This window comes from Peromyscus californicus, unplaced genomic scaffold, assembly GCF_007827085.1.
Source record: "Peromyscus californicus insignis strain IS unplaced genomic scaffold, ASM782708v3 Scaffold_4__1_contigs__length_199733344, whole genome shotgun sequence".
Taxonomy (NCBI): domain Eukaryota; kingdom Metazoa; phylum Chordata; class Mammalia; order Rodentia; family Cricetidae; genus Peromyscus; species Peromyscus californicus.
The window spans coordinates 21762251-21787617 of NW_026294562.1; the positions used below are offsets into that span (position 1 = coordinate 21762251).

General features: G+C 43.6%; 1 protein-coding gene across 2 annotated transcripts in view; it reads right to left on the bottom strand.

Moving 5' to 3' along the window:
* Entpd1 (ectonucleoside triphosphate diphosphohydrolase 1) overlaps positions 1–25367 on the bottom strand; it is a 117100-nt gene that overhangs the window by 60199 nt on the left and 31534 nt on the right. The window contains exon 1 of one of the 2 annotated variants that reach the window (XM_052712345.1): positions 20030–20160. The exons of the other annotated variant lie outside the window; for it this stretch is intronic. Coding sequence (XP_052568305.1) covers positions 20030–20045 — 16 coding nt within the window. The 5' untranslated portion in view covers positions 20046–20160. Of the gene's footprint in view, positions 1–20029; positions 20161–25367 lie in introns of those variants that run through there. 2 annotated transcript variants of the gene reach the window in all.

Sequence of the window (25367 nt, forward strand, 5' to 3'; positions counted from 1 at the left end):
GCAATTTTTGTAGTAGTTTTGTTGGATTAGGATAATAACATTCTTCATGCTTTAAATAATTATAACCAAACTACCATTCTGAAAAGTTTTACCTATATTTTGGCCAATGTGAGAATGTTAATTTCCCTGTATCTTCAGAGGTACTGATCATTAAAAGAAACAAACAAAAAGAACAACAAGAGAAGCCCTTCCCTTTGCCATTGAAAACAGCACCTCACTGTTGTCATTGTCTTGGTTTGCTAGTGATGGGGAGATTCTCATATTCTTTTCATAGTCTTTAGCCACTGAGACTCCCTCACTCGTAAACCAGCTGCTGAGCTCTAACAGGGTCTAATTTCATCTGCCCACCTATGGGCAGGTGGTTTGATTGCTGGGAAACAGAGTCTGCATGCCAATCAACCGGGCAACAGTGGTAGATACAAAGCACCATGCTTGGCTTCCCTTCTCCCAGTCACCTAGTCTGGCATAGTTGCTTCATCCTGTCTTGCTAGTGGTTTGCCTGAGTCTTGCCAATTTCCTTTGTCTTGTCACTCAATATAAACACTTCAAATAATATTCATGTAGTATGTGAGGATGGGTGTTTGTAAAAGACAGTAAGACACACACACACACACACACACACACACACACACACACACACACACTGCTTGAAGTGGAATGATGCTGTTTAAAAGTCTGGCAACTAAGCAGAAAAGGCTTACTCATGCTAACCAGCAATCAGGAGGGTATCTGAGGAATTAATTGGTAGATGTTGATTTAACAATTGATTTTAGACTCAGGAAGAAAAAGGGGCTTGGTGCAGGTTGGATGATGCGTAGCTCTAAGGGTGCTGTTTACATACTAGACCATCCAGAGATCCTGAAGCTAACCAACACAAAATACCCATTGTATACAGCAACTCTGTTGGAGTGCTCGGGAGTCACGGGAAGTACTTCCAGACCGTACCTGGGGATAAGCTGCACTATTTTCCTTGATATCTTGAGAAATTGTATGTCATAGGATGACTCATAAGAAATGCCAATCATTTAGTTTTGGCATACAGAATCATCTATTTAAAATGGTTTAACCCATAAGTATAGTATAAATAAGTATATTGTAAAAGAGAGGAAAGTACTGTAGGTAACTTCAGAACTGGCCACGCTGCCACTCCCTTTCAGGTTTCTTAGCTGTAGAAGAGTCATCAGTACAACCTGCTCTCCTGTGTAACTCGTGGTGCATTTTTGCAAACCTAGCTGAATGGGTAAGGTGAGTCAATGGGTAAACCAGGACTGGGGTAAGCTAGGGATGAAGAGATTTTTCAATCAATAAAACACATGGAAAGATACTCTTCCTATAAGGAAACACTACAGTTGTAGGAGGCATGCTGGTCCTTGTGCTCATAGATATAACCACTAGGGAAGCTAGGAATGTTAAACATACAGGGCTGTCCCTTCAAAAGGAAGGATGTATAAACTGTTACCCACCCAGAAGGCCAGAAGTGGATGTGACTAATAGCTTGGTGACCTTTGTGATATCTGTGTGTCCAAGACAACACCGGATCCTCCTCCAGGCCCTTTATTATGAGCTTGTCAATCTACAGAACCTATCTTTATTGTAAGTGTCACAGGTACTTTACAAAGAGTTCTGATGTAGTCATTCATGTCTTAAGCTTTATTGTGCACACGGGACTGAGTTATTTATCACTAGGATATTTTTTTCACCAAATTGTGCTGTGCTTAAATATGTGCCTAAAATAAATTACTTGGGGTCAGACTCCTCAAGTTTGAACCAACACCCTCTACTGAGTCCTACTGAACTGAACTACCTTCTTGCCTCTCACAGACGTTACTTTGCTGGCTGTGGTGATTGCAGAGACGCCCACATATGGTGAAGGAGAATTTTGGAAACAAAATGCACTAGAGTCCAATAAGGTTAAAAAATCAGTCTGAGAGCAACTAGAGTCATGACTCAGCAGGTAAAGAGTATTTTTTTTCTGTGCAGACCTGATGACCTGAGCTTGATTTCCAAACCAACTTTAAAAACTTGGATGTTATGTAGGAATCTGTAACCCAGGCATTCCTATGCAAGACAGGAGAGTGCCTAGAAGCTTGGGGGCCAGCTAGCCTGGAGTACACAGTACTACAGAAACTATAAGAGAGACCCTGCTTTAGCAAGGTGGAAGGTGAGAATCAACTCCAGCAAGTTGTCCACTAATCTCTACACATGTACTGTAGCATATTATATATACACACTTTTTTTAAAAAAGCACTTATCAAGGAATGGTCTGTGAGTGGTGATCTTTGACTAAGGGAAGAACATCCGTAACCCTAAGAATATCTGTGGTGGTTTGAATAGGATTGGCCCCCATAGACTCATGTGTTTGAATCCTTGGTCTATAGGGAGTGGCACTATTAGGAGGTGTGGCCTTGTTGGAGAAAGTGTGCCATTGTGGGGGCGGGCTTTTGAGGTCCCATATGCTTAAGCTATGCCCGGTGTGGTACACACAGTCTCCTTCTGCTGCCTGCAGATAAAGATGTAGAACTGTTAGCTCCTTTGCCAGACCATGTCTGCCTGCACACTGCCATGCTTCCTGACATGATGACAATGGACTAAACCTCTGAAACTGTAAGCCAGCCCCAATTAAATGTTTTCCTTCATAAGAGTTGCTACCATGGGCTGGGCAGTGGTGGCACACGCCTTTAATCCCAGCACTTGGGAGGCAGGGGCAGGCAGATCTCTGTGAGTTTGAGGCCAGCCTGGTCTACAGAACAAGTTCCAGGACAGACTCCAAAGCTACACAGTGAAACCCTATCTCGAAAAACAAAACAAAACAGAAAAAGGAGTTGTTGTGGTCATGGTGTCTCTTCAGAGCAATAGAAAACCTAAATAAGACAATATCTAAGAACCATTTCCTCTGCTGGAAAAGAGCACCTGTTTGTCACAGAGTGTGCCGTACTCATGGATAACTGGACTGGCTTGTTCTTAAGGTTGATATTTCTTTCACAGAAAATGTTATAATGGGTGCCCAAGAACTAGAAACCTGCCCAGAAGAGTTTCCATCCTAAATGATTTCACATGTAGCTTATGACAGGAACACAAATAAATTCCAGTGGGTAGCTACAAACTATCTGTAGCCAGTGGATGTGTGTTGTTACTGAATGCCAAGAGTTCATTTCCTCTTCTTCTGGCACCAGAACTCAAAATTTCCTTTGAGGAAACATGTCTACCTCCCTCTCAATCAAGTTCTTTAGATGTTATAAATTCTTCCCTAGTTCTTAGACAGAGGAAAGGGATAGAAATGAGGAGATGAGAGAGCAACAGGACCACCTCCATGGATAATTTGCCCCCAGCACTCCACCAAATGTCAAAGGCCACCTAACGGCCTCCACTGTCCTAAATGCCATACTAACCACTCCCCCCACCCCTAGTTTCACCTGAATTTGACTCATGAGCCCAACAGACCCAGCTCACCACTTCCTCTTCTTGAAGCACTCTGCTTGGCTCCCCAAGACAGCATACTCCCTCGGTTTATCCTCTCCCCCACCCCAACACCACACACACTCACACACACACACACACACACACACACACACACACACACACACACACACACACACACACACGGAGTGGGGGTGCGGGGGAGCTTCTTGAATATTCCAAGGCTCAATTCCCAAACCTCTTTGCTTTTCTATCTATAACTAGTTCTTTGATTTTTCTCAACTAGTCTCATTGCAGCTAAATCCTGTCTCATTGAATTTAAATACTTCCTGGTAACCCAAATTATTATCTCTAGCTCAGTGTTCTCCCCCAAACTCCACATTTCTGCATATACCTACTGGATGTCTCTGAAATCTCCATATTAAAATAGATGTCTGTTGTGGTTGGACTGGAAAATGCCCCCTCCCCTGCACACACACACACACACACACACACACCGCACCCCAAACAGGCTCATATGTTTGAACACTTGGGTTTCCAGTTGGTGGCACCATGTTGGGAGGCAGAAGAACTTTTAAGAATGGCCTGACTGCAGGTGGTGAGTGGCTGAGGGCATCCTGATTAACTGCCCTCTGCTTCCTGACCTGTGGCCAGCTGAGGAATCTATGCCACAAACTTCCTGGACCATGCTGGTCCCAGCCACCATTCCTTCCCCATCAAGATAAACTCTATCTCCTAAACCGTCAGCCAAAGAGACCCTTCTTGCTCTACGTTGCTTCCATCAGGTGTTTTGTCCATGTGAGAAGACAACAGACTTAGATTTAACATATCTACACAGGCTTTCATCTTTCCAGCTCAACTGCTTCCCTCCACAGCCCCTCTTCACTTCAAGGCAACTCCAGCCTTCCAGTTCCTCAGAAGGTGCCAAATCTTTGAAGTCAAGTTTCCATCTCTCTCTTTCCTGTTAAATTCAACTGGGAAATTTTACAGCCTCTATCTTCAAAATAGACACAATGCAATTGTTTCTCAACATTTCCCCTGCTGCCATCTACTACTGGGCACCTCCCCTTATCTCTGCCCTGCATCACTACAGCGGCATCCTAGCAAGTCTCTCTCCAGAGTGACCATATTAAAACACTAACTAGACAAAGCCACGTCTGTGCTCAACAACTGCTGTGATGTTTCATTTCTCTGTGAATACAAGCCAAAGGCTATTCTGCGCCCCACAAGAACCTAGACGTTCTGTCCCTCAGTTCTCACCCCTTACTCAACCTGAGCTATGCTGGAGTCCTTGTTTCTTACACCTCTCACTTCTCTTTAGGACTTTGTAGCTCATGGCCCCTCCACCTGGAATGTTCATCCCAGAAACTGCCACGGGACATTCCCCGATTGCTTTGTTTTTGAGCACTGGTCACCAAGAACACCTACACTTTACTCTTTTGTTTACTGTCAGCCTCCTGCAACCCCTCCATCTAGAAGATAAGCCCCATAAAAGTCAAGGGGTTTGTTTTGTCTCCTGATGTATCCTCTGCATCTAGAATAGCATTTTGCACACACACTTTGTTCAATAAGTACAGTCTGATGAATGTTTTTGGGCCATCTCCCAGCTGCTGGCTTTTATGATTCAAATATGACCAAATTCACTCTTCATTTGGTCTTACTAATTTCCCAATAACACCTCTCTTCTTACATAAGGCCCTCCATTCCTACTTTCTTGATTCCTATACTTTAATCTCTTAATATGAATAAGTAATCTGTGAATTCTATCCACACCAACAACAGTTATAAGTTCCAAATTCCACAATCCTGTCACTACATTTCCCCATTAGTGGTTTTTTTCCCTACATATATTTATTTATCTGTGCATTCCACAACATACATGTGGAGGTCAGAAAACACCTTGCATGGTAATTGGCTCTCTCTCTTAACCATGTGAGTCGGGTTTGATGGCAAGTGTCTTTACCCACAAAGCCAGCTTGCTGGTCCTCATTTTTTTCAGAGAAAAGTGCTTTTACCAGAAAGCATAAAATGCATCTCAAAGCACTGGGCTGTGGGTAGGAAGGACAGGTGAGAATGCTAGAGAGATGCTGAATGCAGTCTCACCCTGTTGGTAGGATGGAGGATGCAGGTGGGTATGTACAAGAGAGATGCTGCATAGGTCCCACTCTCCTTGTCTTTTCTGCAGCTGTAAACTTGAACACTGGTCCCCTGGCTACTGGGTTCAGATCATCTCTTTGGCTTTCTTCTACCTTTTGAGGCATTCTTGCTGAATCTCTTTTCCTAAGCCCTTTCTCTCCTTGCTCCTTTCTTAATGTGGTGTTTCCCTAGGTACCATTTTTCACTATCTTCTGTATTTAGCCTCTGTACTACAGGCTGACTTATCCATGCCTGTACTCCCAACCACTAACTCTACATCTCAAATGCAACTCCTCTTGTCTCTCAGTCTCTAAGATCTACATCGAAATTCCCAGCAACCAATAGGATACCTATGCCTTACCTGATTTCTTATAAACATCTCAATTTAGTGTCCAAGATATTTGTTATCTGCCCCGCAAATCTGCTCTCCCTCACCTGTTCTCAGCCTTGATTATAAATATGTATTGACCCAACCATCTAACTTGTGACTCAGGATAAGTCCTAACACCCTTCTTCCCTCCCCCTCCCAACAAGCCACCTAACCTGTTACCTCTCCAACTCCACTTCAGAGACACTGTCAAAACTGAGCCCTTCCTGTCCACTCCTCTATCCATGCTCTAGTGTGTGATCCCATCACCCCTCGCTTACTGAGATATTACTGCAGATGCTAATGCTAATCTCTCACGGGGCCGCTCACTAACTGGTTGGTTCATTCTTAGACTGTCCCTAGAGTAATCTCACAATCTTGTGACCACTGTACTTGATGTCAGCATAAATACCAGGTCAAAATATCTTGTCACACTTTCCCACAGTCTTATTAAAATCCACCTGTGTATCCAAAGGGAAATATGTTTTGGCAAAATAAAACAACTTTATATTAGGATGAAGAAATTGTAGTAGTGACCATCATGTCCTCATCTAAGGCAAGGTGGTATGAGCAGGAGCAAGTAAAGTGAGGACTCAGATCTCCTCTCAACACTGCTACACCTGGAAACAACAGAACACACTAAGAAAGAAATACAGCCCAGTGTGACAGGAGGAACAAAGAAATGTCTGGGGAAACCTTTGGTGTCTTGTTTTTTGTTCCTACCCTGCCCCCTCCCCATGAATCGGCAGCCATGTGTCTAAGGTACCAAAAGACCTCATCTCCCACGACAGCATCACTGTGGGGGAAGTGCTAAGCACAGGGCAGAGCTCATTGCCAGGCTCCATACAGTTTCCCTCTGTAATTGAGGAAGTTATAGAGAAAGAAGCAAAGTAAGAACATGTCCCAGAGAAGGGTCCTTCCTGGATGGACATCTTGTGCCTCTGGACAACAATAGTGACAGAACTCTGACAGCCTAGTCTCTCTGTCTTCTGCAACATGAAAATATGCAACATGACTCTTGCCTTCTCTCCTGGATCAGAGTGAGTCGTCCTGCCCAGAGAACTTAGATTTCCTCCCATACTTAGATGAGGATCTAGTCTTTGAGGATTCTAAACAAGATCGAAGCAGACGCCTCGGGAGCTGTGGGTAAACCACCCATCCAACCATCTCTCAGGTTTGCTGGAGATAAATCTCCAGTGAAAGCCATTTAAACTCCCCCCCCCTCTTTTTTTTTAATGAGGCTGGAAAGACGGCTCAGTGGTTAAGAGCACTTAACCACTGCTCTTCCAGAGGAAGATTTGAATTCAATTCCCAGCACCCACATGGTAACTCACACTATCTGTAACTCCAGTTCCAGGGGATCCAACACCCTCTTCTGGACTCCATGGGCACTGCAGGCACATGTTTGCATAGACATAGATGCAGGCAAAGCACTCATACACATACATACATACATACATAAATAATGTTGCAATACAGTTGAAAGATGGAGGACAATGTCATCTCCATTGATAAACTGATATAAAGAAGGATAGAAAGGGAAGTCTTTGATTTTAACTGGATAGGAGAAGATCTTGCTACGAGAAAGAACAAGCTAAAAGATTTCATGGAAGCCAAAATCACTGCAGCTGAATCAAATTTGATGTTGGCACTAGTTAAGGGAAATTGAATGATGTAGAGGAAAATCTTAGGAAAACACTCTTGGAATTTGGTGAAAAATAAATGAAGGGGGGAAAGGATAAAAAAGGAAATAAAGAAATATGAAATTCGAAGATATCCAAATAGTAAGCCCCTGGAGAGTTAAGACAAAAGGCCGGGGCAGTGACCAAAGCACTACGGGGAGGGTTTCCTCACTCCCTCAAGAACAGCTGCATTTGGAAAGCAGCAGGGTTATCCTAGGCCAATCTAAAAAGGGAAGTCTATCCTCAGGTACCTCGCTGCAAAAGTTTTAACACTGAGATACAGTGCATAGAAAACAATTCTAGCTGAAAACATCATTGTCCTCAACTTCTTTACAGCATCAGACTTCCCGAAACACTGGAGGAACTTTCCCAGTGACACAGCAGTGAAAATTTCTGTCCTCAAGATGGCATGTCACACTTCTTCGAAATGATCATCTTTCTGGAAAGTTAATTTGCTACACCGAGAGGATACCTCATCAGGAAAGGAGCCCAGATTAAGAACTCAAGAATGCAGACAGCATGGTGAGAAATGAATCATACTGAATACCAGTTCAGCCGTCAGAGCTGTGCTACACAGCTCCAGGTGTCCAGGACACCTTCAGGGCAGAGCTGTTGTGCTGAGCAGCTAGAGGTGTCCGGGATACCTCGCCCTTCAGGGTTGAACTATCTCCTTGCAGTTCAGCCATCAGAGCTGTCCTAAGCAGCTCAAGGTGTTCCCTGACTCCCCCAGGTAGTCAGGACACCAAACCCACAGAGTTGCAAAACTCACCTTTTGCAACCAATTTATTTATACACCCAGTACTGATGTTGACAATATGCACAGATTAGACATTTAAGATAAAAAAAAAGGATATGCGAAGAAGGTGCTATTGAGTCCTTTCTTCACATTAAGATCCAAGTTGTTCATTTCTGCTTCAATATTAAGATACACTGAAACAAGGGTGCTTTCCTTTTCAGATTCCCATGGATTTAAAAATAAGATATCTAGGCCGGGCAGTGGTGGCGCACGCCTTTAATCCCAGCACTTGGGAGGCAGAGCCAGGTGGATCTCCGTGAGTTCGAGGCCAGCCTGGGCTACCAAGTGAGTCCCAGGAAAGGCGCAAAACTACACAGAGAAACCCTGTCTCAAAAAACCAAAAAAAGGGGCTGGAGAGATGGCTCAGAGGTTAAGAGCACTGACTGCTCTTCCAGAGGTCCTGAGTTCAATTCCCAGCAACCACATGGTGGTTCACAACCATCTGTAATAAGATCTGGTGCCCTCTTCTGGCCTGCAGTCATACATGCTGTATACATAATAAATAAATAAATCTTTAAAAAAAAAAAAAACCAAAAAAAAAAAATAATAAGATATCTATCATCCACATCTTTGAAGTCATAACAATGAATAAGCCAAGGTCCAGTGTCAAAAGAGAAAGGGAAGCAAACAAATATGGACTATTTCAATTCCTCCATCAAAACAATGTGAAAATTCATTTCAAAAGCTAGTGTTTTAAATAGGGAAGGATATATATACATATTTGATAAAATGATATAGATGCATTGGAAATAAAGATGGACAGTATATATGAACCAAAGAACTCACAGAACTCTGCCTGCCTCTGCCTCAAAAGTGCTGCAGTTAAAAGCATGTGTCTGGAACCTGGAGAAATGTCTCAGTGGTTAAGAGCACTGGCTGCTCTTCCAGAGGTCCTGAGTTCAATTCTCTCAACCACATGGTGGCTCACAACCATCTCTAGTAGGATTTGATGCCTCTTCTGGCATAAAGTCATGTACGCAGATAGAGCACCCATATACATAAAATAAATAAATCTTTTTTTTTTTTGATTTTTCGAGACAGGGTTTCTCTTTGTAGCTTTGTGCCTTTCCTGGAACTCACTTGGTAGCCCAGGCTGGTCTCGAACTCACAGAGATCCGCCTGGCTCTGCCTCCCAAGTGCTGGGATTAAAGGCGTGTGCCACCACTACCCAGCTAAATCTTTTTTAAAAAAGCATGAATTTATCGAAAAACCAAAAAAAAAAAAAAAAAAAAAGCATGAATTTAGCCGGGCGGTGGTGGCACACGCCTTTAATCCCAGCACTCGGGAGGCAGAGCCAGGCGGTTCTCTGTGAGTTCAAGGCCAGCCTGGGCTACCAAGTGAGTTCCAGGAAAGGCGCAAAGCTACACAGAGAAACCCTGTCTCGAAAAACCAAAAAAAAAAAAAAAGCATGAATTTGGCTCCAATTATTCTTAAAAAGGCATCAAAAAGAGGGAGAAATACTTTGCAATAAATATGACAAAACAAACCTAAAACCTGTGGTCTAAAAACCATAAAATGTTACTGAAAAATGTTAAAGATGGAGATAAAAAGAGAGCTACCACATGTTCGTGGATAAGAAGTCTTATTTTTATTATGATTCATTCATCTATTTAAAATCCAGTGCTACAGACTGCCTTGAGCTTATTGAGAACTCTATCACAGAGCTACAGACCAGTCTTTGATAATTTTAAAATGACAATTATTGGGATATATTCAATCACACTGTGAACCCTGAGCTTGCATTTGTGGTAATTAAATAAAATTAACCTTGGATCAGGAGGCTGAGTTAGCAACTAGTTGACAGAAAGTAATCAGAGGGCACTTGATAGACACATTAGAAGTAGTAGGGAGGGATTTTGAGTGGTGCAGATTTTTCTGTTTTGGTTAAGTGGAAGGACAGGCTTTTGGGAGACACCAGCAAGGAGAGGTTAGCTAGGTGCTACTCAGCCTCTCTGAGAGAGCAGGTTTCAACCCCAGCTTTTATAAATAGAACAATAGAGATTTAGTTAAAGCTACCTTTAGCAGCAGTGGCAGAGCCAATGCCTGCAGGAACAGAATTCCTGACAGGCTGCAGCCTGAGCAGCCAGGCTACTGCCAGAGAAGCAGGCTGGTAACTGCGGAGTAGCAACTGATGGCTGAAATAGCAGTAGATTAAGGAGCAGCCACTGTGCCAGAGATGAAACAACAATCTTCTCCAAATACATTTATGTTCAGCTTAACATATCATTCTTATCAGCATAATGTATAATCCTTATCAAAATCTCAAGCAGCTCCTCTTGCAGAAATTAACAAGATGGTCAAACATTCATTTGAAAATCCATGGGGCACAAAACAGCAAATCAATCTCGAAAAAGAGAAGCAAAGTTGGAGAACTCAAACTTCTGATTGTGAAGTTCCCTACAAAGTAACAGTGACCAGGACAGTCTGGGGTGAACACGAAACTGAGAGTCCAGAAACAGACTTTCATGTGCAGCAAATTCATTCCCAACTATGCCAAGATAATTCACTAAGAAAAGCAACACTTTTCTCTACAAAGGATGCTGGGGTAACTGGATATTCAAAAGAAGGGTGGGGAGAGGAGGGAAAAAACAGAAAGAATCAGAAATCTAAATATAGGGTTAAAACCATAAAAATGCAGAAGAAAACATAGGAGGCTAGAGATTCTCAGCAGTAAAGGACACTTGCTACTCTTTCAGAGGACCCAGGTTTGATTCCCAGCACACACATGGTGGCTCACAACCATCAGCAACTCTTGTTCTAAGGGGTCTGATGACCTCTTATGGCCTCCATGGGCACTGCATGCGTGAGGTACACATATATGCAGGCGAAATACACACACAAAATTAAATAAATCTAAAAAAAATCACAGATATAAATGACTTCATGAGTTTGGATTAGGCACTGAGTTCTTAGAGATGACATCAAAAACATAAGAAACCAAAGATATAATATCTTTATAAATGTCTTTAAATATACAACTTTTGTACAACAAAAGTTATCATAAAAAATGGAAAGATAACTTTAGAATACAGAAAAAAATTTGAAAGTCATCCATCTGAACAAAAGAAATACACAGTCACTGCAAACCAACAATAAAAAGTCAAACTCTAAAAAAACTAATAAACAATCCAAATGGACATTTCTTCAAAGAAGACGCACAATTGCCTGGAGATCTCATGAAGAACTGCATCAGCCACCCAGAAACAAGACCCAAACCACGCCAAGACACCACTCTTCACCTGTTAGGAAGGCTCTAACCAATGACAGACAACACCAGGTACTGATGATGATGTAAAGACACTAGAACACCACACTCTGGTGTGTGAAATAGCACACCTACTTCAGTAAATAGTCTAGCTGTGCCTCAAATGAGTAGACATAGATATGACCCAACCACTCCACTCCAGGTTTATACCTAAGGAAATTAAAGTACTGTCTACAGACAAAGTTTGTCCAGGCATGTGCAAAACAGCATCCTTCACAACAAAAAACAAGATATGAAACGGCCCCCATATCATTGAATGATGAACAGACAGCTAAAATGTGATTCAGCATAGAATGTCATAAACAGTACATAGCTGGGCTAGGCAGGGCTACTGATAAAAACTAGACTGTGTTGGCCTGGGGTCTGGAAGAGGGGACGGATGGGTGAGCAGATAGGAAATGGGAAGTGATTATTAATGGGTGCAGAGGCTTTGAAATGACAAAAATGTTCCAAATTGATTGTGACAATCGTCCACAATTATGGAGCTATACTAGCACCCAGCAAACTGTAGGTTTCAAATGCATGAGTCATGTGGTATGTAAGCCATATCTCCAAATAATAATGAGACCAACGCCTAGAATTTGAGTCTGAACTCCACAGTTTCCAACTAAGAGACATTAGCTGAGTTGCTTAACTGTTCTCACCCCTCAAATATCAGTAAAATGGAGAAATTAAATAACACCAATCTCTGATGTTGTTTCAAAACTAAATTAACATCTGTAAAGTGATTAGAGCAGTGTGTGGCCCAAATACATCTGTATGGTAACTATAGTAACTTCATATCCATTTATTAAATACATATTAGCGTCCTAAAATGGCTGCTGTCACAAATTAGCACCAACAAGACAATTTATTCTTTCAAAGTACTTGAGGTCTGGGAATAGGGGGATGGCTCAGTTGTTAAGAGTGCTTGCTGTGAAGCATGGGGACCTGAGTTTAAATCAGCAGCACCCCTGTAAACAGCCAGGCAGAACTGGGAATGCCTGTCTTGAGCAGGAGAGACAGGTAGATATAAACAGCGGATTGGCCTGCCAGCAAGCAAGCTTCTGGTTCAGCCAGAGACCCTGACTTAATATACAAGGTGGACAGTTTTCGAGGAAGTCATTAACATGAACTTCAGGTCTCTACCTACACCCATACATGTGCAAACACATGTACACCATACATACACACAAACACGCTCTCAAACTCAGTGAATGCATATACACTATATTTTCACTTAAGGGAAAATTATAATTGGAGATGAATTACAACATAATTAAAGAGATTAATTTGGTTAATATCAATTTTATATTTTAAAAGTAATATATTGCATTCATAAGTATTCATGGGTTTATAAAAATTCATCATGTGTTTATTTACAAGGATATTTCAGATATTATAAAATCATATTCTCTAACCATTAAGAAGCAAATGAAAAATTAATAATATTCTAAACAAAAATAAGAATCATTTAGAACTTAAAACATATTACTATGGGTTAAGGAGGCAATATAAATACAGTATCAAACTATAAACTACAAAGCTTTATGTAAAAGACTGTGTTGGATCTCTTCATAAAAAACAGTATAAAATATTATGAAAACACTAGGAACAGATTCCACAAAACTATTGCAAGTATAGCAGAAAATTAAATAGCTTTAGGTAATGAATCACTCATAGAAATTAAATTAAAAACATAAAATGCAAATTAGTAATAAATGAGCAAAGACTGTAGACTTTATGCAAAAGACTAAACATACTGTGTGAAGATTCCAAGTAACTAAAAAAATTACAAAGACTTTTAAAGCTGATACAGTTAGTTTTAACCAATCCTGAACACCGTTGGGGATGCCAGAAAACAGGGAGCGGCAGTGGAATGAAGGGCCCATGTCTTGCGAACAGACTTGACCTTGGAACCAACTTGGCCTTGAAAAGGCAACTTAGCAATGGGGAGAGAGAACTTCAGAAAATATTTGCAGGTTTTAAATCAGTAATCCTATTTCTGGGATTCCGTCTTCCAAGTGCACCCCTGTTTAGGAAAGAAGTTCCTCTGCAAAAGACGGAAATGGATAAATCTACTATGTGACTGTAAAAAGTGTGGACAGTTTTTACAGTCACCAAATGGAGAATACTTGTGATTCACACCTTCTAAAAGCCAGACTTTAAAGCTGTATATAGCTTGATGATCACGGTGTTAGCATTTTTCTTCAAGGTAGTACTCAAGTAAAGGCGAAATAAGAGGGGCAGCCCCCGCCCGCAGCTCTCGCGGCCCTGTCCTCACCCTAATCAGGATTACTTGGGAGTTCTCACGGTATGCACTATACCACTGGCATCCTCGTGGACACAGAGGAACTGTACACACACTCTGTATGAGGCCAAGAGAAACATCTCTGAGATGATTCCTTGAATTTTGACCACAAAAAATAATTCCTTACATTCCATTCCTTCATCTTCTACTTTCTTGTATTCTACCTCAAGGGCATTAGCCTTTTTTTTTTCTTTTTTGTTTTGAAATGTCATTGTTACTTATTTTCTCCTTTTATAAAGCATTTTTTTCTTGCCAGGCTTGGTGACACATGCCCATATTCCAACACCAAGGGGCTGAGGCAAAAGGATCACAAGCCTAGTTTTTGTTTTGTTTGTGTGTGTGTGTGTGTGTGTGTGCGCACGCGTGTGTGTGCAAGAGACATTTTGTCTAAGTCAAAAATCTATTACATAAAACAATAAAAATTAAAAAACAAAAGAAATTCCTCTTTATGTTGGGCAAGTTCTATAATTTGGTCTCTAAAGTCACTTTGATAATACAGAATCGAAAAATTACAAGTTGTGTGCCCATCAGAAAACATCTTCCACAGCTTCAACTCCCCAACAATGTTTTCTGCTCACAATCCCCTCAATTTTCTAAAGCTAAAGTGCTGTGGGGTGTCTTTCTGATGCTGTCAATATGTGCTGCTATGACTGGTTAATAAAGAAGCTGCTCTGGCCTGTGGCGAGTCAGGTTATAGCCAGGCAGGAAATCCAAGAGAGAGACAGGAAGAGGAAAGGAGAGTAGGGGAGAGACGCCAGCCACCACCCAAGTAGCTGCAAGATGCCAGCAGACCAGTAATGCCATGGCCACGTGGCAACATATAGATTAATAGGAATGGGTTAATTTAAGATGAAAGAGCTAGCTAGCAACAAGCCTGAGCCATAGGCCATACAGTTTGATAAGCCTCTGAGTAATTATTTTATAAGCGACTGTGGGACCCGCAGGTGGGAGAGATTCATCCAGACTGCTGGGCAACGCAGGACCAGAGAAATTTCCAGCTATGCTAAAGAAATCCCAGCATTCCTCTCTGAATCCACTTTCCTACCTTTGCAACTAGGATCATTCCCACTTTAGATATGCAGTATAGACAATACCCAATCTCAGAGCCCTGAGTTCCTGCAACCCCCACCTCCCCTGAGACTTCTAGGTCCAGCACAGGATTCTATAGGCAGCCACACATGAGTTTCCAGCCCTGTTCAAGCTGAAAGTGGAGAATAAGAGAAGCTTAGGGGAGCTGGGGACTATGGGGAAACAGAGAAAAGTTAAAAACGGGGGCTGGAGAGGTGACTCGGCTGTTAGGCGCACGTCCTTTCTTGGAGAGAACATGCATTCTGTTCCCATGACCTATGTCAGCGGCTCACATCTGCCTGTACCTCCCAGCTGCAGGTGATGTGATGCCTCTGGCCTCTATGGACACCTGCACTCCCATGCTTATACCCACACAAACACACACATTCACATCATTAAAAGTAACAAACCTTTTGAAAGGTGAAAATATTTAAGAACTCTAACAAAAGGCCTTTCTGTTCTGCAGTAGATTGTGTGCTGAAAAGGTGGGCTTGTTTCTAAGTCATAGCAAACTAGAGGCCTGAACATCCCATCGCAGGGCATATAGTCCTCTGAGAGTACAAATGAGTTAGGCTTCCCGTTATCCTGCAATGGTATAGCTCATCAGCGGCTCCACATGGCATCTCAGAGAGTGTGGGGTGAGGGGTTGATCCATGGGTACCAAATAAGCCCTGAGACTAAGACATGACCTTCTGACACTGCCAGTGAGGTGGCCATGGAGGGTCAGCATCACCGTCTGGCCTGTGGGAGAATTGCAGGTCCTCAGCCTCAGCCCAGAGCTTCTGAAGGAGAGTCTGAATTTTATTATCTTCAAAGGTGCATGTGCATGTTAAAGTCTGAGAAACAAGATCCCAGAAACACGCACATGCACGCACACATGCACACACACACACACACACACACACACACACACACACGCACACGCACACGCACACGCACACGCACACTTTACTAATCTCATGCCTCCCCTCTCCCTTCTGTCAAATCATCAAAATGCCTGCTGATTCTCCACCACAAGGGCTTAGTTTTGGCCTCCCTCCAAAATATTTGAAGGAGTCAACTCCACGTAATTTCCCACAGGCCTCACCATCACCCTGTGCAGGCCGAGCCGCCCAGCACACCTGAATTAAATCCTCCCTTGGTCACAACTACTGACAAGAATGGAGAAGCTGTACCGCCACAGGGGAGAAAAGGGCGCTTGGGCCAATTAAGGGCCCTGCGAATTGCAATCACTGCCGCCAGAGGTACCCCAGCATGTACTCTGTAACTATGAGGGGAAATCATGGTTAAGGACATCATTTCATGTGCAGATGATCACTCTGTAAATGTTTATTTAATTGCATGATTGGTAATCCCCAACTCTGCAATTGTCAGGACTGGTCACAACAACGGTCAAGACTCTCCGCAATTCTGCCTTCAAATCTCCAGGACAGGACGCAGATAGGTCCCGCGCAGAAAGTGGAAAAGAGGGGGAGCTTTCTATCTTCAGTCCAGGGTTAGTAAAAAGAAGAGTTCCCCTGGCGTTATTGACTGGGGAAGGAAGGGACGTTCTGTGGGCACTGGACTTCACTTATCTTTCTAAGTCCAGCTGAAAGCAGCCCATTCTTTGAGAAGGGTTCTGAGAAGTCACTGCTCTGAGTTGTGCTCCTCATGGCACAGTCATTGGACTGCTCTCATGGCTCTTGGGAGGTAGGACTCATCTGTTTAGTTCAGGCTTTACAGACTGACCACATGGGCAAAAACGCCCCCTCTGCCTCTTAGCAGCCATGTGACTTTGGCCAAGTGACTTCCTTCTGTAACTGTGACATGCATAAATCAATCCCGAAGAGTTGTTGTGGAGATTATATGAGACAGCACATATAAAACATTAGTGTCCGGCACTCAATAATCAATGTTAGCTATTATTAGCACTTGACAGGGTCTGGCTTCCATTAGAATTGGTTTCGTATGTTTCCCTCCCCTACTACATCATGTGCAAACTGTTTATATCCCAAGGAGCTGGCACAGGTACTTACAAATGGCAGACAAACAATATTTGTGAAGTTGCTTTGAAGGTATGCCAGGAAGAGGAAAAGAGGGGTGCTGGGAACAAACAGTGTGCGTTGATTTTACCCAGGGCCAAACTCGGCAGTGTTTGCTTTTCTTTCATTACCAGAATACACTGCCTCAGACAGCAAGGTTCTATAAAGTGGGGCTAGAGAAACACTATTTATCAAACCAGATGTTTTGTTCAGAGACAGCAAAGGTATGCTAGGAGATAACTAAAAATCTCCACATTGGTCCCTGGCTGAGTGGGGAATAGAAACTGAAATTCATCCAGAGCTCTACTGGACAAACTGGGTGCCTTGGCATGAAGTCACATCATCAATTAAGACCATCAACCTAGAGGTGGGGGGCGATTTGTTCTTCAGAGTATCTACCTAGAAAGATATCTGTGGACTGTTTAGGAGTTGGATGCATCAATGGAGGGGAAGCCTTACTACAAACTCAAAGGTTCCTTGTAAACCTTTCAGACTCTTGAATGAGCAACAACTGCAATAATAATAGTTTATTAGCTACTGATTGAGTGCCCACTAAGGAGCTCAAGGTGCTTGTGGCTGACAAGAACCTTCTAGACTTGCACAAAAGCCGGGGGAATACCACCTTCTAGACAAAGCACAGCATCTTTTCTGAGATGATATCAACATCAAGGACTTGTCCTTGTGGCTTATGACCACTAAGCTGTTTCATAATAAGGACCCTAGGGACTTGTTGTGGACCTCATGTGGTGAAACTCATAGCCCAACCACGGGCCACTGACTGTCTTGTGGCTCTTACTAAATCAGTACCCAGGCTCAGGCTTCTTCCTGCATGCCTCCCAGCACCACATCTTCTCAGGCTCCTGTGTGAGCACCCCAGCTGCCTTCTGCCCTTCTGTCATGACTGAGGTCTCTCTCCCACCACCCTGCCTGCACAGACAACAAAGTGGCCATGACTTGTAAGGCTGGAAAAAGAAAGGGAGTGCACTGGATCTCATACATCCAAAGACAAATACAGAAATTCTCATTTGGGGCTAGAAAGTGACACAGAGATAAGAAAAATAGGTGAGTATGATGAGTGCCATCTTAAACATTAAAGGGGAGATAGTGTAGAAACATCCAAGGCAGGTCCTGATCTAGGCCAAAGTATGGGAGAGGCTTAAAGGGGAGAGCAATACTCAAGACAAATCTAGGAGCAACAGCAACAGCGTACTTATTGAGCACACAGTCTCCACTAGGAGCTTTGTGTAGATCGTTACTCTCCTTAAAACCCTCTGAGGCAGGTATTATTCTCTTCGGTTCACAGGTGAGAAAGTTGAGGCTCGCAGTAAAAATGAATTCAAACAGAGGTGGGTTGGCTCCAGGATAAAGAAGAAAAGAAGCCAGATAGGCCTTCGAGATGGAGGAAGCTGCCTTGCAGCAGGCTGAGCAGGAGGAAAGATCAGGTCCCTGGGGAACTGAAAGTAGCTTGTTGAGGACTAGCTGGGGGTGGGGACGCGTGTTCAGAAGAGAAACCAGAAGTACAGGAGCTCTCCTCAGACCTAGACTTTTTGACAGCTAGACATTTGATTCATGCGGTCTAAGCCCTCCAAGCTCAGATTTCTCCCTTTGGTAAAAGACCACACATAATAATGATGCCTGCCTCTCCCCCATGAAGAATGGCCATTAACACCAACTGAGATTGGTGGTGTAAACTTGATTGCAAAATACAAATTCCTTCACAGACTAGATTTCATCACTGACTCTTCCCCAGTAGCTTCGGAGATTCACAAGCCTAGAATCGGGTGACCCAGAATCTGTGTACCAGAGAGTCTTCTGAGCAGAGCGACAGTGTGGAGGAATAGAAGAGCCCTGACCCCTGCATCCACACTTTCCACCTCCTAAGTACAGAATGCTTGCCTGCATCCACAGTTCCTAAGTACAGGGTCCCAAGGTGAGTGAGCTACCCACTTTGTTCCGTTCCCCGGGGGAACCGGAGATGATAAGGACAGCACTTACCTTATATGGATGATGTGAGGGGTGCGTAGCACACATGCTAAAAGGGACACAGGTCCCAGCACACAGTAACGACTTAGTACTAACTCACACAGCTATCGTCTACTTTAATTGGGAAGAAATCTGTCTGTTATCCTCCAATCCCTCTGCATCCTATGTGATAGAAATCTGTGAGCATATTAGAAGCTGGCGATGAAGTAGGTTTGCGACCCTACATTGCCCCTTTGTTCCTGGCTCCCAGGGACTGGCAAGCAGCTGGCTCTCCGTCCTGGCAGAAAATGCCCAAAAGAGGTAAAAGGCAGAGACTGCACACCATTTGTGCAAACCAGTCTGCCCTTGTAGTTTCCTAGACAAGATCTAATGTGGTCAGTCAGACGTGACCTGCTCTTTTAAGAGGATCTCTTCCTTTTCCTCCCTCCACCCTTCTCTCCCTCTCGGGGACAAGCGCACGTACTCCCCCACACAGCTCAAGAAGCTTGCAGCCTTTTCACAACGCATACTCTAGGGTCCTGTTGTGACAGCCTCTTGCCACATTAACTTGCCTGTCCGACTCCCGGCAGAGAAGGAGCAGGAGCCTTTGCTAATGTCCCAGAAGGAAAGAAGCAGGAAATTCGAACAAAACAAATCTACACGCAGAACCCAGCATCTGCAAGCCAGGGACCCAAACCGAGACTAGATGACTTCAGACTGTAGATGAAGAAGCAGCTGCCTCTTTAGGTACAAGGGGACTGAAAAACAGTTACTTGCCGCTAAAAAGAAAAAACCAAACAGATCTGCATACCAATTAATTATGAATATTCATCGACTCCAGCCTGCTCAAGAGCCACTCTGCTCTGCAACCCTGGGCTCTGCTTCCCAAAGCTCTCTCTGCCTGGCTCAGGAGGAGAGTGGGAAAGTTCATTCAGGCGCGTTGCCTTTGGCTCTTTCAGGGACTCGCTCTGGATTTGGGCTTTTTTTCCCCTGAAGGGTTTGGATCAAATCAGTTCTGGTCTTACCCTTTATATCTTCCATAAGGGGCAGCTTTTTGTTTTCTTCCTCTTTCCTCGTTTGTCTTGGGTGTTTTTGTTTTGCTGCCTCTGCCTGCTGTGGTGGCTTTCTGTGAGAGAGGTACTCACGGACCAGAGATATAACAGACCCTAGGGCTTGTGGGAGGGGCTAAATTAGCCAGCCCGGTTTCGGAAGGAACCTCAAACCCTGTGTCCTTTTCATTGACTAGAAATACAGATTGGTAGAGGAGTACTGCGGTAGTTACTCGAAAGCTTCCTGGGGCTGTAATGGGTTGTAATTTATTTTTCCTGGGCTCGAAGCTGTGTGTTCAAAGTTCACTGTCTCCTTCCCCTTGTCCTTTTATATACCCTTCACCCTCTCTGCTACAAAAAAATCCATTTTTCTCCTTTGAAAAAAAACATTTTTTTTTTTTACTGCAAGAGGAGAAAAAACAACAACAAAAAACTCTGTGTCCTGCAATTATGATGCCAGATAGCAAGAAAGCTGTAGCCTGATATTCAACACCTGTGGAAGGCAAGAGCCGCTGTTCCTGCCCCCTGAAGCTGATCACTTCCTATCCCACGGTGAGCAATCCTTCCTGTCTCTTTGGAGAAGAACTCAAGCAAGAGGGCAGCTACAGGGGAAGCCACATTATTGTCTGGAAAGCCTCACAGAGTAAACTGCTCACTTGGGACCTCTGCCACCTGTAAAGTGGCAAAAATCATCCAATTTCCCCAGCTTTGACTTCCTACCTCCAAAGTCCTATAAACATGGATGATAGCCACTCCCAGACTTTGCAAGGTGACCCAAATGCAGGTGAGAGGCTGACCAAATTTTAAGCCATCTATGAACTCGTTTTGAAATTAAGACAAGGGCTGGCCCTCGGGAAGGAAGATAAGTCCTCAGGTCCCACAGCCACTTGGACAGCTTCTCCTTATAAGGCTGCTGCTAACCTTAGTTAGCATTTGAGGTTTAGAGGAGACCTCAGGCATCGCATCAATCCAAGGTGACAGAAACTAAGTCACCTGCTCCTGTTCACATGCCACAGAGCACGGAGTGGGCCTCTCTTGTTTGCCATCATGCTCCCAACGCCAGTTACTCCCACAGTGCAGGTACTCGGTACAGAGCAGGTACTCGGTAAACACCGAGTGAGTGGCTGGTTTGTGAATGAACAGCAACAATGCAGGACTGGAGACACAGCCTCCTGATTCCTAGCTCACGTTTCGTTTTGCTTTTTGTTTTTTGATTTTTTTTCTGTATTTCCTTTATCAGCAGAGAATTCATGTCGGAAGCTAATTACACAGGACATAGGACATAGTTCTGCACAAAATCACTTACTTCATGACCACTGAAGATTGCTTTGAAGGAAATGCACTCTCTCTAGACTTTTAGTCCTGTCTGTAACAGGGCAAGGCTGACATTTCCGTGTAGAGATCCGTTGCCTTGTGCAGTGCGGTTCCTGCCACACAGGATGTGCGCAGCGAATTCTGAATATTTTGATAAATCCAGAACTGCATAGCAAGACTTTCTGTGTCTTACTAAATGGTGCATAACTATAGGATTTTGCATTTGGAAGAACAATTAATTGCTGTTTGGCCAATTAAAACTGCAGTGATGTGGCAAGCTGGGATGCTGCAGGTCCAGAGGCTAACCACCTTACCTTGGGCTAGCTTTGGCTCCCTGAATAGCCACTCCTTGGCCACCTGAGTGTCATAACTAACAACCTGTGGCAAACAGATGCAAACCTTTTAAAATCTACTAACTTAGCAGACCACCAGCTTCCACTAATCCCAAAGCTAAGAGTGTCATCAGAGGGCATCGTGGGCCTGTAGAGGAGCCTCCCCCATCTCGCTGTACCTGCCTCTCTGATGTACCCACAAATGTATTTTAAACTTGCCGTGACTTACGCCTTTCTTTGTTCTGCAAAACTATAAGGCTTTATAAAAATGTGACCCCTCCCCACAGCCCACATTTTACTGGTGACCGAATACTATTGTCCTATTCCTTGCCATTTCTCAAATCTGTCTCCTCTCCGTTTCTGTAACCTCGGTCATAGTGTCTACTCTCTCATCTTTGCCTGAACAACTCTAAGTCAATGTCCCATTATCCCAAGTCGGGAACAAGAGAAGTTAAAAGCCTTTTAATATGTAAGTAAATAAAACTCACATTCAGTCACTCTGCTTCACAAGGATGTCTGCTCTCTCTGAACATCCTTAAAATAAAGAGTCTGAGAACCCAATCCAAATAAATCAGGCAACATGACCGTACGCCATGGTCTCAGCAGCTATTTCTGTTTTGGGGACAGGATTAGGAGAGCATCAGAAACCCACCATTCACTGTGCTCAGATTCAGTTTTCATCAAATGCCTATGGAGAGTAGAAACCTGCCCCCAAATCTCCAAAGCCCAGTTACAGGACGACATCAGCCAAGAAAGCAGTCCTGATAGTTTGTGTGCCGGTGCTTTGGAGTTGCCCTTGCAGACATCCTCCCTGCTTCCACCTGCTGTCTACATCAGAAGGTCGATTCCCTAGCTCCTTGACCTCTTGGATTACCTTAAGTTTGCTAGGCTTCTTGTGCCCCTGGCTTTATTTAACTTTTTCCCTCTAGGGCTTGGTACCTGCTCCTTTCCTTGTCCCTGTGAGCTCATTCTATCTAGACTGCTGCTATCAATCTCCCCTTCCACTCCAGCCTAATGGCATGTGGCTCTCTCTCATATATATGTTTGTTTTAGTTTCTCTGTATAACAACCTGGCTGTTCTGGAACTCACTCTGTAGACCAGGCTGGCCTTGAACTCACAGAGATCTGCCTGCCTCTGCCTCCCCGAGTGCTGGGATTAAAGGCGTGTGCCACCACCCGGCGCTCTCGCATATCTTTAAATAGTCCTTTTACATATAAACTCTCCTTGACTTGGATCTTCTGTTTCACTTTAGGTGCTAGCTAACACAGTCTATACAACAGTTCACCCCTCTAAAACTCTGTTCATGTTAACATCATGCCCCAAGTAGGTGAGGCTACTATTCTTCCAATGGCCAATCCCCTCTATGCAATAACGATGCTTAAGTAACTAAAATCTGTAGAGTGAATTTTAAATGCATATTAACTCATTCATCATCCCAATAACCCAGCAATCTCAGTATTGTTATTATCCTCATTTTACAGACCAGGAGGCAGAAGCTCAGAAAGATTAAGTATCTTGACCAATGGTCGTACATGGTAGAGCTGGTATTTGAACCCAGCACCCCAGTACTTTCATTTATCTATAATTCTACCTGCTTCAGACTTGTTCCCTGGCCACCTTTCATTAGTACCTGCAGGTTTGGGGCTGTCAATCTTATTCTCTAATTCTCCACACCACTGCAGAGATGGCCTTTCTGCAATGTGTATCTTGATAATCTTGTCCCAGTTTTTAAAATCCCCAGTTTCCTTATAACCTATAGCAAAATTCCAATTCTCCTCATGGAGTAGTTCGGGGCCTGCCCTACCTCTCTCCCCTTGCTTTCTGACATGGGTAGAAACACGAGCTCTGCTCACCCCATCGGATGCTACCACAATATCATGCTGCTTTCCAGTCTCATTCATATCTCAGGCCATAAACTTTAGACTCATTTGTCAATCTTCTTTCTTTACAGCCCATGTCTAATCCCTAACAAACTCTGCGGTTTCTTCCTTCAGAACATATCCAGAAGCTGATCTCTTCTCACTGCCTCCTCTGCTACTGTACTCATGCCAACCCTATCATTTGCCACCGGACTGTGACAGCCTCTTCTGCAGTCTCCTGTTTCACTCTTGATACAGCATCCATGATATCAGGATAAAACCAAGGAGCCTACCACTGCCCCGCTGAAAACCCTGCAATGGATCCACCTCACTACAAGGAAAATAAAACTCCTACCAGGCCCCTACGTGCCCTTTGTCCATCACTGCTGTTGCCATTTACTGTACTCTTGCTCCTTCTGGTCCTCCTCAGGGGTGTGCTCTGCCCTTCCTCCTGTCTGGAACGCTGTTTTCACAAACACACACGGGCTCCTCCCTGCACGCCCTGTGCGTTTTGATCAACTGACTTCCACTTTCATCCCAAACTACCCACAGCTTTCATCCCAAAGCGAATAAGAGACCATGTATTTTTTAACCATTTTTGTGACTATGGTACAGGAACACAGATTTGGGTTGCCCCAAATTCCATGCTACCATAAAAATTATATCATGAAGTTTTATAGTCCTAAGTCAAGTGTAAAATCCATTGGTGGATACATCAGAGAAGGGGAGGCTTTTCTGGAGTCCCAAGATATAATCTGATGGCATTCTTAGCTTTGGGGTTGATAGAAGCTAGTGTCAGCTAAGTTAGTAGATTTCAAAGGCTTTTTTTGTCGCAGGTTGTTAGTTCTAACACTCAGGTGGGCAAGGAGTGGCTGGGAGCTATTCAGGGAGCTAATTACCTAAAATAAGGTAATTAGCCTCTGGGACTGTAATAGTCTAACATCTCCACATAGTTGCAGTTTTAGCAGTTTTAATTGGTCAATCAGTCTTTGGGGACACTGCCTCTTTAAGGAATCTCTCTATACATCCTACCATCAAGACTGTGATCTGCACTATTATTCCCCACTAAAATGAACCAGACTCTTTGAAAAAATAGCTGAGCCCAAGCCTAAGGCAGAAAGCATGTGAGAATATGAGTCTGAAGCATTTTGTTACACCAGAAAGCAGGGCTGCTATCCAAAAAAGAATGACTTGGGGCCAATCCCAGGTAGACGCCATTAGTCAAAGAAGGAAAAGTTGAAGCAACAATCGAAATAATAACCACAGTGAGTTGAAACCCAACAGACATGTAACATGGCCAATGTTTATGACAGGGGGACTATCAACACTCCAGGGCGTTTGTTGCACAAACTGTACCAGACAACCAAATGGCTCATGCGGAAAGTTCTCTTTCAAGGCACACAGAGAAGAAAGGGACAGCACTGACAGCACTTGTGTGACACTGTTTGCTAACAACTAGGAGAGTTATGTGTTTAAGTGATAATCATCAATGCTGTTTGCATCACAAAAGGAGGTACAAAACCTTCCTCATGTACCTTCTCATGGAAGCATAACCCATCCTGTCTGGAGCTGTTTTACTTGTAAGAGAAGAGAGGGGAGAGGAAGGGGAGGGAGGGAAAGAAGAAGGATGAGCTTCCAGACCTACATACCATTTCCTAGGAAATATTTGGCACAGAACAACAGAGCACACCAGGACACTCTAGAGAGCTGGCTGTGATGGCATACCCCTGCAATCCCAGCATTCAGGAGGCTGAGACAGGAAAAATCTCACATTCAAGGTCAGCCTAGAATACACAGTACAATTCTTA